The following is a 16,568-nucleotide window of genomic DNA, read 5'->3' on the forward strand; positions in this document are numbered from 1 at the left end:
CAGGCATCCATCCAGCAGTACAGCAGATGAGGGAGCAACTGTCTGTCTGAATTGCCAGCACTGTGGGGAATTAGGCATATGCCATCCCAGCTCCTCCCCTCTTACACGCAAACACCTCGCTTTGACCACATAGCCCCTTGTTACCACTGTGGCATGAGAGCACAGGTGCCAGCATATGTCTGCTCCCTCCCTGTGGTCAGTTGAAAAGAGGTTAAAACTGGTTTGCATCTGTCTGTGTGAATGAGCACAAGTGATGTAACTACACATCCAGGTCACAGAAGCAAAATTAAAATGTAAAGGTTTCACAGAAATAATAATGGTTTCATAAATGTGTGTTCTTGAGATTCTCTGTCTAGTAGACCTATCCAGTTCAGGTTCAATCAGTTAAGTATTTTGGATTTTGAACTAAAGATGAGCAAAGGCATTGCTGTCAAATTTAGAACCAGTGGGAAGGTGCAAAACGGATTTTAACTTTGGCATCACTGGGGGCTATCACAGAATAAGTTGCAGTATTTTCACAGTGTTTTCACGGTATTTATATCTTGTCTGTCACTATTTCAATTTTCTTAGCAAACACCCAAAACACTGACAAACTATTAAAAACATATAGGAGCTTATTAAAACCCATATGTTTTAACAATGGCAAATATATGAATGGCAAATAGACTGAAGTTGTATTTTAACAGGTCCTTTTCTAGCCATACTGACCCCTGAAACCCCTTTTACAATGCAGTACAGCATTAACATTAACTTAGCAGAACTCACAACACTCGCATTCATTTACAATATGCAGATCAGTAGACCCTCTCGGTACCTTTCCTAAGGACACGTTGTGGAGGCTGAAAGCATATTCACAATCTTCAATTGGGTAGATGATTGTTATTCCCACTAACCCATAAAAACTCATCTTTAAACAGTTGCATTCAGATGATTGTACAAGATTTTAAAAAACAGAGTAAAATAAAAACATGTTTCATTTATCATAAATGAAACAAGGTGACAAGCTTCAAGCACTCCTTCATCTCTGGCGATCTAAATAGCAGCTTTGATTTATTTGACCTGGTAAAGTTACATGCTGATACCTATTGAAAAACACTTCAAGGGGAGAAATATGAGTAAATGTGTCCCTTCCTCAGTTCTTACCCCCATTTCATCCTGTCTTTCTTCAGTTTCATTCCAGTAAACAAACTATTTTCAGTGTACCTAAAATATTTTTCGTAAATCTATTATTTATGTAGCCAGATATATCATAAAAATCAGCGAATAACGGACCCGTAAACCAATAAACATTATATGAAACTCACATATATTTTAATAGTGTTTGATTTTATTTTCTGCAAACTTTGTATCATGCCATATTCCACATATAGTGATTCTTGGCCAACATGTGAGAAACTATGCACCCGTGCCCAAACCTTATAATTGTGAGCAGCCGCTAAATTGTAGATATTGTTTATAAGTACAGAAAATTGCAAGCATGATATAAAACATTACTTTAGATCACTTACTGTGAAAGCCATGAGTGATACTGTCCCAAACGATCACCTCGTCAGCAGAGAAAAAGGTCATTCTTACTTTGGATTTTGTTATTTATTTGCAGCAGCACAAGAATTACTGACCCAGACTTTAGATGGAAATATGGCTTGCTTTACCAGAATAATTTACCTTCCCAGGCATTATTTTTATTTACCTTCTGCACGGCAGTTTAAAAACAGCTTTCAGTTAAGCTTTACAGCCCACACTTAAATCCTATACATCAGACATGTTAACTTAATCTCAGTAAACAGCGAGGCTGCATGTGTTTACTATGCAAATATGCTATGTTTGATTCTAATCTCTAAAGCTCAATCAGTGGAACTCTCTCCTATTTGTGCCTTTCCCTTCCACAAAACTACCAATGAAGACAGCATGTGTACATGATGAAGACAACAGGGTGCAGTTGCAGGAAACTGGTGAGTGTGCAGATGTCCACACAGAGCTTTACAAAAACATTCTAGTGACATTTATGTCATGCGCATACTTGCTGACTCTGGCATACTGGCAAATGCAAAGTCAAACACAAAGTAAGAGAAACTCCAGACCCTCAGTGAAATAACAAAAATGGTGCTGCACTTAACTACAGATATCCACGTGCTTCATTGAAAGCCCTTACCACACTAAAGATCACGGTTGTACATAAGCCAATGATTTTTACCTAGAAACCTTGCGAATTAGGTGTAATAATTGTAGAAGAAGCTATCAATCCCTCTCCGGGGCTTGAAGGCATCTCCAGAATACCCAATCTCCTCCTCTTTGATGTGCTAGAAGTGCATTATCCAACACCTAGAGGCATGAGTGCCAATGTCTTTGCATTTTTTGTTCTTTTACAAACAAATACAAGCACATGGATTTTTTTATGGGATTATGAAATATCCAATTTAAAAAAAAACAAAAAACACCTGTCGTCTTTTGCCAAAATGACGCTTCAGACAACTAAAATCACACAACGTAGCAGGATCGCCAGACTCTCTGATCACTCACCATATGGCTAGTAAAGGCCATTATCCTGCAATTTCAAGTCTTTCCCAAGACCATTAACACAAACACTTATTAGTATGCCCATTCACATCCATATTCATATTGAATTCTTATTCAAACTGTGGCTCTGTGCTGCTAATCCCAAAGAGGCAGCAGGTCCCTTTGCTACACTAGTCAACAATAGGCGCACCTATCGTAAGTCCATATAAGCACTGCAGCAAAAAACCCCCAAAAAACTCTACCATATGATATTTTGAAATTTATTAAAATAAAAAAAATAATTTTGTTGATTATCTGGTATTAAATCTAAGATTAAAATGCTACAGTAGTTTTTCTCAAAGTTACACCTGTCCTCCAAACCAGCATCCAGATGATGTGATTATGTGACTTTGTCTGGCGAAATAAATCTAAGCTACAATTTTGAGTCCCAGAGGTGAAGGTGAGTGCTTTAAGCTCGGCACCCTTTGTCCCGGACTCTTATTTGAAACTATAATACAAAGCTGTTAATAGCTGTCTTATTGTCAGAGTCAGCTATTAAAAATATTAATGATGGTATCCGGTCTCCATAAGGAAAATAGAAGTATTGTTTAATGTCCATTACTGGGGAAACTCGGGAATATCAGCAGCAAAGTGAAAGCAGACAGACACACAAAGTATGAATGAAAAATGTATGAAAAACAGCATACAAAAATAAGACTACTTTAAAAAAAAGATTTTATGTAAATAATATATTGTTGAGAGAATTGATGGTTATAGAGTCTCACACCTGCTGAGCAGAAGGACCTGAAATAATTCTCCACAACTATATGAGGACTAGTAAAAGCCAGACTACAATATTGTTCGCTGATTAGATCGGTGATATATATACTCTATTTGTGAAACAACCACCCCACCTCCATATACTCATATAGTGTATCATCTTGTCTCATGACCCAGATATATTGTTACACCCTTACTTCATAGTAAAGTAGATTTTTTCTGTGCCCCGAAGCCAACAAGAGAATTTGATTTATGTTTAATAACTGGCCCATTCACTTCACAGAAGCTCTTTGGCCTGAGGAACCAAATTATTGAGTTTTGTATTTAGTGTTGCTGAGCTTAACTAGCTCAGACTCAGGCTGTCCAAGGTTAAAGGTTAACCTTGTGTAGGGCTTTACCACCAACACTGGAAAACAAGTAAATATCTGCACAATAGACAATCCAAGTTAAGGCAACAAAAATCTGGCACTGGATGCCGTCACTCCTAATAATTATAGCTGCAGTCAATATTCCTGAGCAAAAATGATTCGTATTGCTTTTGAAAAGCTTCAGATTATTTCTGCATATTTAACTTAGTCAAACTAGTCCCTAGTTGGGCTTGTAAATACATAGAAGTAAACATTTTCATAATGAAAGTTTAAATACAGAAACTGTACTCTATTAAATAGATTTTTATCTATTTAATAGATATAATGATAAGGACATTATATCCTTATCATACAACAAAAACAAGCAAACTGACCATAACATATCAGGAAATCTAATGTTAAACTTAGGATTGGTAGGATAAATAGTTGAATGTCCTTCAGGATAATTTTTACTTAATAAAAAATGTATCTTGCCTAACTTCATAGCATGACTGATAAGGTCAATATAGCTAGTTGTTCTTTTTTCTAGAATTCTGCTAAAGTTAAACTAGATTTGCTTAAGGTCTTCGCTTAGGAGCAGAAACAAATACAAAAATGACCAAAGGTCCAACTAATTAAGACCCTCATCTGAGCCTCAAAATGTATCAAATCATGTTGGGTCCATTCTGGTGGGTTAAACTGAACACTTCTGTTAGAATAAAAGGATAAACACTTTGTTTTGAGATGACTGCAAATGAAGAAAAGAGTATTCATAAAGACGTTCTTTTTGATAAGGCTGTTTCTTTGCTTGTCTTTAATGTTGGCAGCGTTAATGTCCTGTCTGCTTAAAAACCCAGCGTGATGGATTAGATTTAATTATCTCTAAGCCTGTTACAATTGAGTGATTTTTAAGATCCCTTTTTTAAAAAGCATTTACTGATGCCAGGTTCTTAAGGATTATCAGTGGGTCCCGTTTTTCTATTTCTGTATTAAATTATAAAAGTTTCAAGATTTGTAGCCTCATTACTTTGGTCCCCCACGACCTTTGTGCTATATGAACATCATTTGTTCAGTAACTAAGCTTCCTATTCCAATGTTGTTTAGTGTTTCCAAGTCCCAAAGATGAACCACAGGAAGTACTTTTACTGGAATAAAGGGGTGCGTATTTATCTAGCCATTTAAATGCATGTGATCAACACTGAATCTGGTGCACTGTACCCTAAGGAGCAGCATAAAAATTCAAGTTACCTTTACTGGTCATTACTGTGGTTTGGTGACTAACCCTAAAAGTGTTTCCATTTGGATAATTTAATAAAAGCACTGAACTACCAAGATAAACTGATATTTAAACTGATATACAATGGTTTAGAGTACTTTTTTTTCAAATTAACTTGGAGCTTTTGTTCAGTCAGTATGGGGGTGAAAGGTGTAGTGTGTGACCTGGACATTAGTTCAAGTCGCTGCAGATGACATGAAGGAAAACCTACAGGCACCTTGAAGTGTCAATGAGATAATCTACTCTAAGAGAACCACGTTAGACTTTAAATCTCTGACAAGGGAAACCACATCTCAGAGAGTTAAACTGTGGCTGCCAGTTACAAATTTGCCATATTTGTATGGCAAATTTGTATAATTGATAAAATTGATAAAAATATATCAATTATAGAGTATTTTCAACTTCTGCCACCTTTTGGGTTATTTTAAAATGTCTCCTAGTGAATTTGGGCCACGGGCGAAGGACAAAACTTGCACACAGCATTTAGGGCAGCTTGTTCCGCGGTAGTGAAGACATTAAGGTGTCTAGTTTTCATTGTTCAGCACTCCTTTCTTCACAGCGCTACATGCTCTACCCAGGCGTTACATTGTCAACTACAGTGATCCACGGGTTGTTAAGCCTCTCGTCGGTGCTGTTCCTTTGAAAGCATGTCCTCCAATGGGAACACTTCAGCACCATCCCTCTTAGACTCAATTACGGGTACGACATAGTTCCTGACTGACAGCTCGCTACTGTGTGTGACTGAGTTTGTGTTTTCCATCGAGGATAATTCATATATATGTGTGCATCTGTGTCCAGTAGGTTGAGTTGCAGTAATGCTATTGGCAGGAAGCCCTTTTCTGCTAAAGTAGATGAGATGTGCAAGGGAACGGCAAGCTAGACAAGGCGATAAAAATCTCTTTCCATTTGGAGAGCTGCCTGGTCTGCAACTTACAGCCAGTTCGAGCAATCACACACACACACACACACACAAATCGAGGAAAAGAAAATGTAATTATAAAAGAAACTGAGAGGCGATTGTAAGGCCAGAGTGAAAGGTGGGACAGGAAAATGTAAGTGTCACTGTAAGGAAAGATGAAAAAGATAAAGATGCTTCAGTCACACACAGATCTGTGCTGTCAATCAATAAGAGATACAAAAATGTCTTGACTCCTCGTTTGTCCATTCTCTCTCACACCTTCTCCTCTAACATCCTGTACATCTTTCTTGCTAACACAAGACATCATTGAAGATTTCCCCATTTCTCTGTCTTATTTAATCACTGCTTGGAGTTCAATCACACTCATGTCTTTCCATTTCATTGACAAAGCCATAAACCAGCATGAGTAATGCCGACTTGGAGCTGATGTAAGGACCAAGGAATCAAATCCTGAGCAATAGGCTTAGGAAGGCAGTGGGATTCAGATGGAAATGCAGAAATGAAGAGGAAAATGGGAGGTGGGTTCCACGTGTCACTTGGTGTAACAGACAGAATGCAAGTTGACATCTCTTCGTACGGCCCATCTCATTAAGAGTAGAGGAAGGCAACTTTAACTCTCATGGGGGAAAAAAAAAAGCAGGGGCGACACACAAATCAGACATGAACACCCCCACGATGCTGAGCTCAGCAGAAGATTGTTTCAGCCTCTCTTGCTGCATGTTGAGTAGAGCAAAGCCATGTCCATGCTAACTAAAAAAAACAAAGAAATCACTCCCGTCCCACTCACAGGGACGTTAGCCTGTGTTCTACAACATCTCAATAAACAAGGAAATCATTGAAAATTACATTCACTTCAGTTATTTAGTTCAAACCATACAACTTGTACCAAGTTATTCCACACATGAAGTGATTTCAAGTGGTTATTTCTGGTCATGTTGATGATTATGGCTTACAACTAATAAAAACTTAAAATGCAAAACTTAAGACTATTTTTAAGACAAAAATGCTATGGCCACAACAATGGGGAAATCTACCAACATTGAGGTGGTTAAGCAGACAGTGACTAGCATCCCCCAGAAGCATGGCAAATTACCAAAGCTCAGTGTGAAAGAAGTTGGCAGCTACCAGAACTGTATACAAGAATAATGACGGCAAGTTGAGTGACTTCAGAATTTGAACAAAGTGACCAACCAGAACGGACACACATGTCTAGAACAGATGTAAGAATATCTCATTCCTTAAGTTAAGCTGCTTCAAGAACTGTCTTTCCTGGGTAAAGAACAAATACATCAAGGCTGCTATTCAGTGGTTCAAAAAACTGTTTTTTGCTGTTATGAAAGTAGTTTTTGCATTTCATCTGGAAAACAGAGTTCAGAAAAGATTGGAGAGACACAGGACCGAAGTTGTGTGAGTTGCAGTATGAGGTTTTCACTATCGGAGATGATTTCAAAAACCTTTTCATCTGCTGGTGATGGTCACACAGTTTTCTTTATCAAGTCCAAAGTCAGAATAGTCATCTAGCAGGAAGCTTTAAGCTTTCCTCTCTGACAAGCTTTATGGAGATGCTGATTTAATTTTCCACCAGCACATTGTGCTTTCCCATACTGCCAACAGTATCAACACCTGATTTAATGAGAATGGGATCACTGTGCTTGATTGGGCAGCACTATAAGATTTAGGTAAAGAGAAAGATAAAAGACATCAAACTAAACCAGTGAGTAGCTTACCATCAGCAGCATGCACATGAATGGGTGAATGACTGAATGTAGTATGAATCGCTACATTCGGTAGCGCTTAATGTAGCGGTCTTTGGACTTGAGGAAGTCCAGAAATTTCATCAAGTCCTTAGACTTGATGAATTGCTATACATGTATAGGCCATTTACCATATAAACAATGCAGAAGAGCCGAAGGCCACTTCTTCTTTAATCCCTCAGCAGAGTCACAGGCTGATCACTTCCTTGCACACCACATTGCTGCATTAAATCATAAAAAGTAGCCCCAGCCAAGTACTAAGTGTGTATACTGTAGAGTACATGAATATACTATTCAGTAAGGTGGCATTTCTGTATTAAAAATTCTTTTTAATTAGTCTTAAGTTTGAAATAACTGTTCTTTTTGTTCAAATTAAAACATATTTAGATACTTATGCAAAAGTACCTGTTCAGAGTAAGGGCATTTCACCAGTAAATTAAAACCCTTTTTCTCTTCTTTTAGCAGAACAAAGAAATATGTAGATCTTAAATGGAAGAAAATGAAAACTGAGAGATGTGGTAATTTCCTGTGGCTTTTTCTAAAAGAAGATTTAAGTAACATTTTTTCAGTGTTAATTGAAATTCCTCTGTCTCATCTCAAGCCTTTTTCCTCTGTTTCTTTCACCATTTCCTCAGTTTATGCCCGCTAATTGCATTTTAGAACATGCACGGCAGCGCGCAGCTACATTAACCCCGAGAGCCACATCAGGGAGAGAGCTTTTTAAAATGCACACCAACGGTGCTAGCTGTCATGTGGGCTATATACCTGTGGGAGGTGTAACCAACCACAGTGGAGTGAGACCCCATCTTGTCATTTATTGGTCACAGACTCTATTTCACATCATTCGCCCTGCTCATCTCCAACGCTGTCACTTCTGTCCCCATTTTTCTCCTTTCCAATTTTCTCATCTCTGCCTCCTAATACCATCCATCTCACTTTCTTTCTTCCACATCACTTTAAACCAAAGTTCTTTTTCCCCCTCATGTCTGACACCTGGAAATAGGGTTTCTCTCACTCGTCAGCAGTGAATAAGGAGAAGGACCAAGAATGCCATTATTGGAATTTTACCATTGTTGTCAGTCCTTTAAGGATTATATTTTTTAAAAAATCATTATCGTACAGGATACAGATAACCTTAAAATTATTTTTATTTTCCATTGGAATCACTTTTATGGTGCATTCTTCTGTAGTGGGGGTTCACAAAAACGTCATGGTGTCTCTATGCCAGGGCTTGTTGTTCTACTAGCTGTTGGATAAGCTCAAACACAGGCTGGTGCATAGGATAAGAACAACCATGATGGCCATGTCATGCTGTTGTCCTTTTTTTTCTTGCAATCTGATGTGTAGGAGGAAGTCAAACACTCAACCATGCACGCAAACGTGCAAACATTACACAGAGAAACATACACTCAGACGAAGCAGATGGGAGCTCAGTCATATTTCAGCTTAAGAAAATGTACAGACGTTGTAACTACAATAAGACTTAAACAGCTACAACACTCCAACGTTAAATGCAGACCTTGTATAGGACCTAACCACTTAAACTGGACAACTAATAAATATTGCAGGGCAAGGACAATGCAACTTATGGCAAGAGATGTCTGGCACCTGCAGACATGCATCCTTCATAGGGATGTAGTCGTTATTGGTTTGCAAGAAATAAAAGGTTTGCTCCTCCATCCATTTTCTCAATGGGTTGCTGAAGTAACAGGTCCAAGACAGACACTACATAAACGTATGCCAGTATTTCGTACACACAACTTTAACATCTAATTGAGCTTCTAAATGTTTTCATTTGAAGAAAAACACAGGCTGAAGTAGTTTCCAACTTTTCATCTTATTTTGGCCGTGATATGCAGACTAAAGCATATGCAGACTAGCAAAAACATTTTAAAAACTTCCTTTTAAGACTAAAAGAAATTCCAAAGGTGGGTTTTACACATTCATACTTTAGAGTACTGAATCCAATTTTTTGTGCCTGCTTCAAAGAATTCGAATGTTCTCACATTTGAATTCTTTCTGTTTTTCCCCAAAGGCACTAAGTAGGCTGAACCAAACTTTAATTTGTTTCAACTTTGCAACTTCATACAGGGTGAGATATCGGGTGGATTCTGATTGCTGACTTTCTTTGAAAGGTATCGCTGAGATACAGAAACAGGTGTCAGGCATATGTGTGTGTACCTTCATGTAAATGGCATTACAACACATAACAGACAGACAGACAAAAAGGTGTCCAGGTGTGCTGATAAAACAGTTTTCCTCCTCAGGCATCAGGTACTAGATTCTTTGTGAAGAACACCATAATTACACTACAGAGAAAATGCAACAGAGGAGGAACTAGATCACTGTGAGTGAGGCTGAATCATCACTACAAGCATCACTACAGAGACTTGAGCTAACCTAACCACACACAAACCTCTGGAAAAGTGAAATATGCATGTGCTAATATATAACCTAAAGGTGACTTTGGACCATTGAATGAGAAATCTGTCCTTTTTAGCCAAAGAAAAACACTTCTAATATTGTCTATATGCTTAAAAAATGTATGCAAGCATTGCAGTCCATGTCCTAGGTAGGCCTGTGTCGTAACTCTTAAAACTGAATCCAGCATCAGTCCGCATTTTGTGAACTCCTCCAAACTTCTAAATGGATTTGCTTCACAATCCTCTTAAGAGTGTGGTAATCCCCATATTTTGTTCAACCTTTTCTAACTTACTTTTTCTTTCCACTCAACTTTCCAATCACATTCTTCCCAATTTTACTCCAAACTTTGCCAATTCACTCAGCTTAAAAATAGCATACAGAGATACAGCATTCTGTTAACTTTTTTTGTAGGCTATGTAACCTAATTTTTACAGCTGTTATTGACAACTGCAGGAAAACTGTCAAGACGTATGACTTTTGTGGCCACAATATGGCCATGAAACAACATTTCTGTCATGATATTGTTTTATTGGTCCTACGTGACATTTTAAATATCAGAGAAACTGAAACCTAGCTTTGAGTAAAAAAATCATCAAAATAATGTAATAATAATGTAATGAAACGTGTTAAAGTATTCAAATAAATTAAGTTTTTGATGGTTATGAAGATATCCGCAGAACAGTCCTCTGACATTATCCTAGGAGTACTTTTTTTTTTTTTTTCCCAAAAGTAAACCTTTGCTAAAAGGGTCGACTGTGATTAAATAAGTAAGCAACTTCACAATAGAAAACACAAGATGAGAGGGAAAAAGAAGAACAGGGACAAGAGTGTAAGGAGGACAAGCTATTGTTTGCTCACACCATGAGCCATGGTTTCATGCAGCCATCTGGGGTCTCACAGGGGGTTTCTGCCATGGTAGGGAGAAAAATATGGGAGAGACCCTGTAGTGGACCCCTGACCCTTGGAACTGGGTTAAGAGGTTAGAGACACAGAAAGAAGCCTGGATAACAGTCCCTCAATACCTCTGTTCACACACTCTGTCTAGCTCTCTCTGTCTCACACACACACACGCACGGACACACCGAGATCTATAAATACTGTGTGTTATCAGCACCACTGTTTCACTGCGTCCTGCAACTGAGCCCTGCCCTACATTCAGATCGCACTGAACATACTAGAAATTATAACAGCTGAAGTCCAGGATCACTCATTCAACAAAATATTAAAAAAAAAACTAAATTAATATGTAAACCATATCATTTAATCGCCTTTCAGACAGCAAGGACAGCTGGACGTGACGCTTGCCTAAAAAGAAAAGCATTGCAAATACTCATGTTTCATACTACTCCACAGATTTTTGTAATTCCCATTTTCAGCATGAGGCATTTGGTCTGAGCCTTGGCCTCAAGAACAAGGTCAAATATGTGACGGATAAAGCCATGAAGTTACGAAGGGAATGGAATCCACCACTGTGGCAGCTGTGATTTCAGAGCTGCCTTTTGTGGAGGGGGATTAGATCTAAGTATGTATCTGAAAATGAAGGAGTTGAAGGGGAAACTTGTGCTGGCTGTTTGAAACAGTCACTCATCCTGCCAACACAGCGGGTATGCTACAGAAACAGCCCAAGGCAAGAAACGAATAGGTGGGAAGGTGGGAATAGGTGTTGGCTTGTGTATGGATGTGTGTAAGATTAAGAGATTGGCTTTCTCCAGGCAGACAGAGCGGGACTGGGTGAAACTAGAGTGACAATTACAGATACTTCAGAGAGACTTTCTTCTTTGTGTATTTCCCCAGAATTAAGAATCAAGGACCAAACAGTCATAGGACAAAGTTTTGAACTCACCCTCATTATTCAGAGTTTTGTCCAACATTTGCTCTTAAGCTTTTAAATACTAAATACCACCTCAGAGAATCCTAAGTCCTCAAAGTACTTTTATTATAATTGATAATAAAACAAAGTGTTAAGACACTTTAAAAAATGACATTGATGTTTATTGTATAATAAAACTGATAAAAACTAGGAAATGTTCTCAGCCTTTGACAATACGAGGGTTAGAATCGGAAACAGATTTAACCGAGTTAAAAATAATTAACACAGTTAACATTTTTATTAATAAATTTGGAATGCATTTGATCATCTCAAAATCTTAAATAATTGTGTCTGAAACCTCAACTGGATAATTGCACACCAAACAGAGATTTAAAGCTTTTGTGAATCCGGGTGTGTGCCATTTCATCTTATGTGCTGGGTGTTTGACTTGTCCTTTGTCTCACAATTACTAAATCCAAATTTGAGGTAACATAGATTAAAATTCCTAAGCTTTTCATTGCTAGCAGGTTCTCTGATAGACTGACTCTCAAACCTGTTCCAAGTCGTTCACCTCAGTTTCCAAAGAGAGTCCAAAATATTCTCCTTTGCACTTCTCTTGCTGGAATCAGAATGTGTCTGAACCACTCCTATTGGATAATTTGTTCTCATTAGTTTAAAAATTCACCGCTCCATGGTTTATTAACTTGGTATTTAGTTGGAAAATAGATGGGCACTAGGTCAGTTCACCACTTCAGTATTCCCTTCTCCCATTTCACGGGTATTGCCATTTCACCCCTTCTTACTTCCATTTCATACCTGTAAACAAACCATTTAATATCCTTGTCTTTACACTCTGCCATATTAGTTTAAGAAATTATAGAGATAAATTAGCATAAAAATGTTTCAGTCTCACATCAGATTCTCTTTCCATTTGTCATCTGAAAATATTATATAGCACTCTATAGCACATCATTTTCATTCTGATAACCAATAATAGACATTTGCCTTTCTACAAAATATAACAAATTACGACCAAAATTATGCAAAATTACAAGAATCCCTTAGTCTTAGACTTAGACTTAGACTGACTTTATTGTCGTTTTGCATGCACAGGGTGTATACAGAACGAAATTTCGTTGCATACGGCTCAGGACAATGTTTTGAGCTTTCAATTGTGAGGTTACTCCAGAATAAAATAAAATACAGTATAAAATATGAATATAAAATATAAAATATAAAGTGCAGGAGTGACAGTAAAATATAAGTTATTTAGCTCTGTACATGTGCAAGGTATAAAGTGGAGACCAGATTTTAAGTGCAGTCCAGTTAAGAGTTCAGCAGTCTGATGGCAAGTGCAGTTTTTTATGTCTTTTGAGTACAACCATCCTGGATACCATCAGGTACAGTAGTTAGTTTTTTTTGAGGGCCTTAAAAACTAAAGTCTGATGGGCTTTCAACAGTTCTTTGGACAACAGATACCTCATAACACATTTTCACTCCATTCCAGTCCACCTGGCTTTTTTAATATGATGTCTTCTTTTTCTTTGTTAACTGGAGAAGATGATAAAATACTTTTTTTTTTTACTTTTAAAGTTTGTTTGTTTTTTTTTCTCTCCAACAATATTTGCTGAAAAAATAAGAACTAATTGTGTACAAATAAATAAAAAAAACCCCTTTGTAACAGGTACTTTGCCAAGTTGTCTTTTTTGTGTCAAATGCTCTCAATTTAACTAAAGGTTTGAAAAACACTTTCCATACCAAAAGAAGTACTAATATGTATTAACTACAAATATCCCCCTGAAAATGCTAGAATACAACAATTGGGGAAAAATTATGTCAAAAGCAACAAGTTTTCAGAAAGAAAACATCTGAAGATTTTTAAGAGAGACCGATATTATTTGTTTAATTTGTGACTTTATTCTCAAGAATGTATTCAATTACTGCAATCTTCTTTTTTTATACTAGTAAACTCTACTCAGAGCACAGATTTTGCAAAAAGGCTTTGCAAAAAGAATCTAATTTATAATTTATAATTCCAAATTCACTGTGTAATATATCAGTGTAATGCTAAAATTAAAATGGTTGCATGGCGCCACTAGAAGCCCAAACAAGCTACATATGAACAAAAGCCATTTTTAATAGTAGGTTTGTCATCACCTTAACAGTGGTGGGTTTATTTTAGGTTTCCTGTTTGTCACTTTGATGACAAATGACAATGAGTGTGTTCAGAGACTCACCGGTGAGGTTGGTGCGCGCGCTGTAGGATCCCAGGTACCGTCCGTCTGTGTTGGGGGTGTAACACTCAAACACACCTTGGTCCCTGGCCTGCACTTTGGTGATGTGAAGAACCGCTGAGTCATCACTCAGCCTCTCCACAAAAATCTCTTTACTGTTCACCCTCTGGGCATACACAGCATAAGCATAGTCTGACTGGGCTGTGCTTACAATCCGGATCTCACGTTCTGGTACTGACGGTAGGTACATGGACCAGTCAAAGTCCTGTTTCACACCATCTTTGTAGCCTGTCACGTTGCACCAGATGGTCACATGGGAACCTTCTGTCCGGACCAGGGGTCCACTCTGGACTGTCACAACCCTCTGAGCAACTGCAACGCCTGCTGCAAGATAACAATGGGAAGAGAAGGAAACAAAAAAGAAGAAAGAAAGAAGTGAAAGTGGGGAGAAAAGAAAGGAAAACATGAGTTAAAAAGCTGCAATTTAAATATTTAACACTGACACAGTTTAGACACCGTACATCTCCCAGGAAATACAGAAAAAGACTGACGTGTGTGCAGCTAAGCCTTCTGAGAGCAGTTCTTGCTGAGGTAGGAATGCCCACAGACAATCACACAAATATGGCTTTTAAAATGGCACTCGAAAAGATCACCGTAACTGTTGTCGCTCACTGCTATTACATGCACTCAGACATTAGCTCTTCACCTTACGCACAGCAATAAGGCTGCACTACACCGAGGTTAGAGGAAGCCATCTGGGAGTAACGTGAGAGCTCAGCGTGAGCAGGTAAAACACAAGCCCGTGAGATGCATTAAGGCTGTCAAGCTGCAAAGAGAACAGGTGCTTTTGAAGTGGATAATAAACAGTGTTTACCCTGATGCATCCCTAATCTTTTTGTCATGCCATGATTCCTGAGCATGGATGAGAACAAACCGTGGCTTTGAGTCAAACTGAAACATCAGCCAGGCTGACACAAACAAGTATTTGTTTATTGGCAACACACTTGGCATAAGCATGCAAGGGATAAACATAACGATGAAATTCCCTCAGAGTTAACTTTTATGGTCATTTTGAAATGTACTTTACCAGGCAGACAGTACTGCTTCTTAAAACATGTGACAAAAACTGTCTTTTCTACATTTGTAGACTAAATCCTCAACTGCAGAAGGATTAACCTAAAGAGTCAATTTGAAATGTTTTTTTTTTTTTATCTGGTAATTTCAAAACATCTTTTCTGACAAAAATAGCCTAACAAACTGGGGTTAAGTGCCTTACTTGAGGGCACATTGACATGTTGCTGGAAAGTTTACATAAACCAATCATTTCAAAAACCAGTCAATAACCAATTTTAAGACAATTACATTTCCTATTCAGCCCCAGTTGTTTCAAGTTAAAAGGTGATGAGTAAAATGAGATGATTACGTGTAGAAAAATGAAACCTGTATAAGCATTACATAGTCTTCTAATATATGCTGTGATATTGGTAAGTCAATCAATCAATCAATTTTTGACTAGGTCAATCAACAAATGTTGACATAGATTTTCTGTGCTGTTTTAGAATTGTACTCTGCCTGTAGTTTTAGCGAAGGAAGTGAAGGAAGTGGTTCAGTCTGTGTTGGTCACAAATTGAATTAACAATAACAGCTGTCTCTCTTTGCAGTGGAGGATGATTGTTTATAGCAGAGACAATTTTCAGTAAACTGGTGCATTATATATGTCACAGTGACTAAGTAAAATTTAAAACCTCAACACAGCTTATGCCTCCAAGAAGCAATTGTTCCTCAATAGCCAAGAGCCCAGACTCTCTGTACAAAGAAAAGTCTAGTGCAAGTGGCTGGTTTTAACCAGACTAGTGGTAAAAAAAAGAGTGCACTTGTGTACATCAGAAGTCTTTGAAATCTTTCGTTTTTCGAATCATATATATATTTTTTTAAATCAGTCAGGCTGGAGTGCTTCTAAATCTCTGAGTAGGGTACCAGTCTGCTAGGTCTCCAAAGTGCTGCTTCTCAGACAACACATTTCCTAACTTTCTTCTCCTCACTGGACAAATTGGCATAAAGAGTCTCATCAACATGCTTCACAGTTAAAAGGGAAAACTTGTAAAAAATTAGAATATATAATCTTTTAAAAATTGCTGATATTGGATCTTACAGTTCTTTAAACTGTAAATGGAATAAAGCCTGGGCTTATCCTGAGAACAGACACAACCAGATTGGTGTCTGAAAAGCCCCTTTGTACAGTGATCATTACCCATCTTTGTAACCTATATTTAGGGATACAACATATGTGAATGTTGACGCAACCTTTTTCAAACACACACACTCACACGCACCCACACGCCTACCCACAAAATCCCCATTTAGGGAACAACTACAAACATCCCTCTGACTGAGGCCGGAGACAACAGAGCACTTACACATACCCCAAATCTAGACAGAGGGACAAGCGTGCCGTTTCCTGTCTGCTCAAGCAACTGGGGATTGCAGCTGTTTAACTGTGTGTGCAGACATGTGTGTGTGTTTTAGAG

At 37.9% G+C, this 16,568-nt stretch overlaps 1 protein-coding gene across 2 annotated transcripts in view; it reads right to left on the reverse strand.

Annotated features, from left to right (window-relative positions):
* igsf3 (immunoglobulin superfamily, member 3) overlaps positions 1-16,568 on the reverse strand; it is a 108,862-nt gene that overhangs the window by 65,760 nt on the left and 26,534 nt on the right. Inside the window, exon 2 of one of the 2 annotated variants that reach the window (XM_028023391.1) lies at positions 14,044-14,421. In XM_028023391.1, the coding sequence (XP_027879192.1) occupies positions 14,044-14,421 (378 nt within the window). Of the gene's footprint in view, positions 1-14,043; positions 14,425-16,568 lie in introns of both variants that reach the window. The other variant, XM_028023390.1, reaches the window with a different exon arrangement.

This window comes from Xiphophorus couchianus, chromosome 7 (assembly GCF_001444195.1).
Source record: "Xiphophorus couchianus chromosome 7, X_couchianus-1.0, whole genome shotgun sequence".
Taxonomy (NCBI): Eukaryota; Metazoa; Chordata; class Actinopteri; order Cyprinodontiformes; family Poeciliidae; genus Xiphophorus; species Xiphophorus couchianus.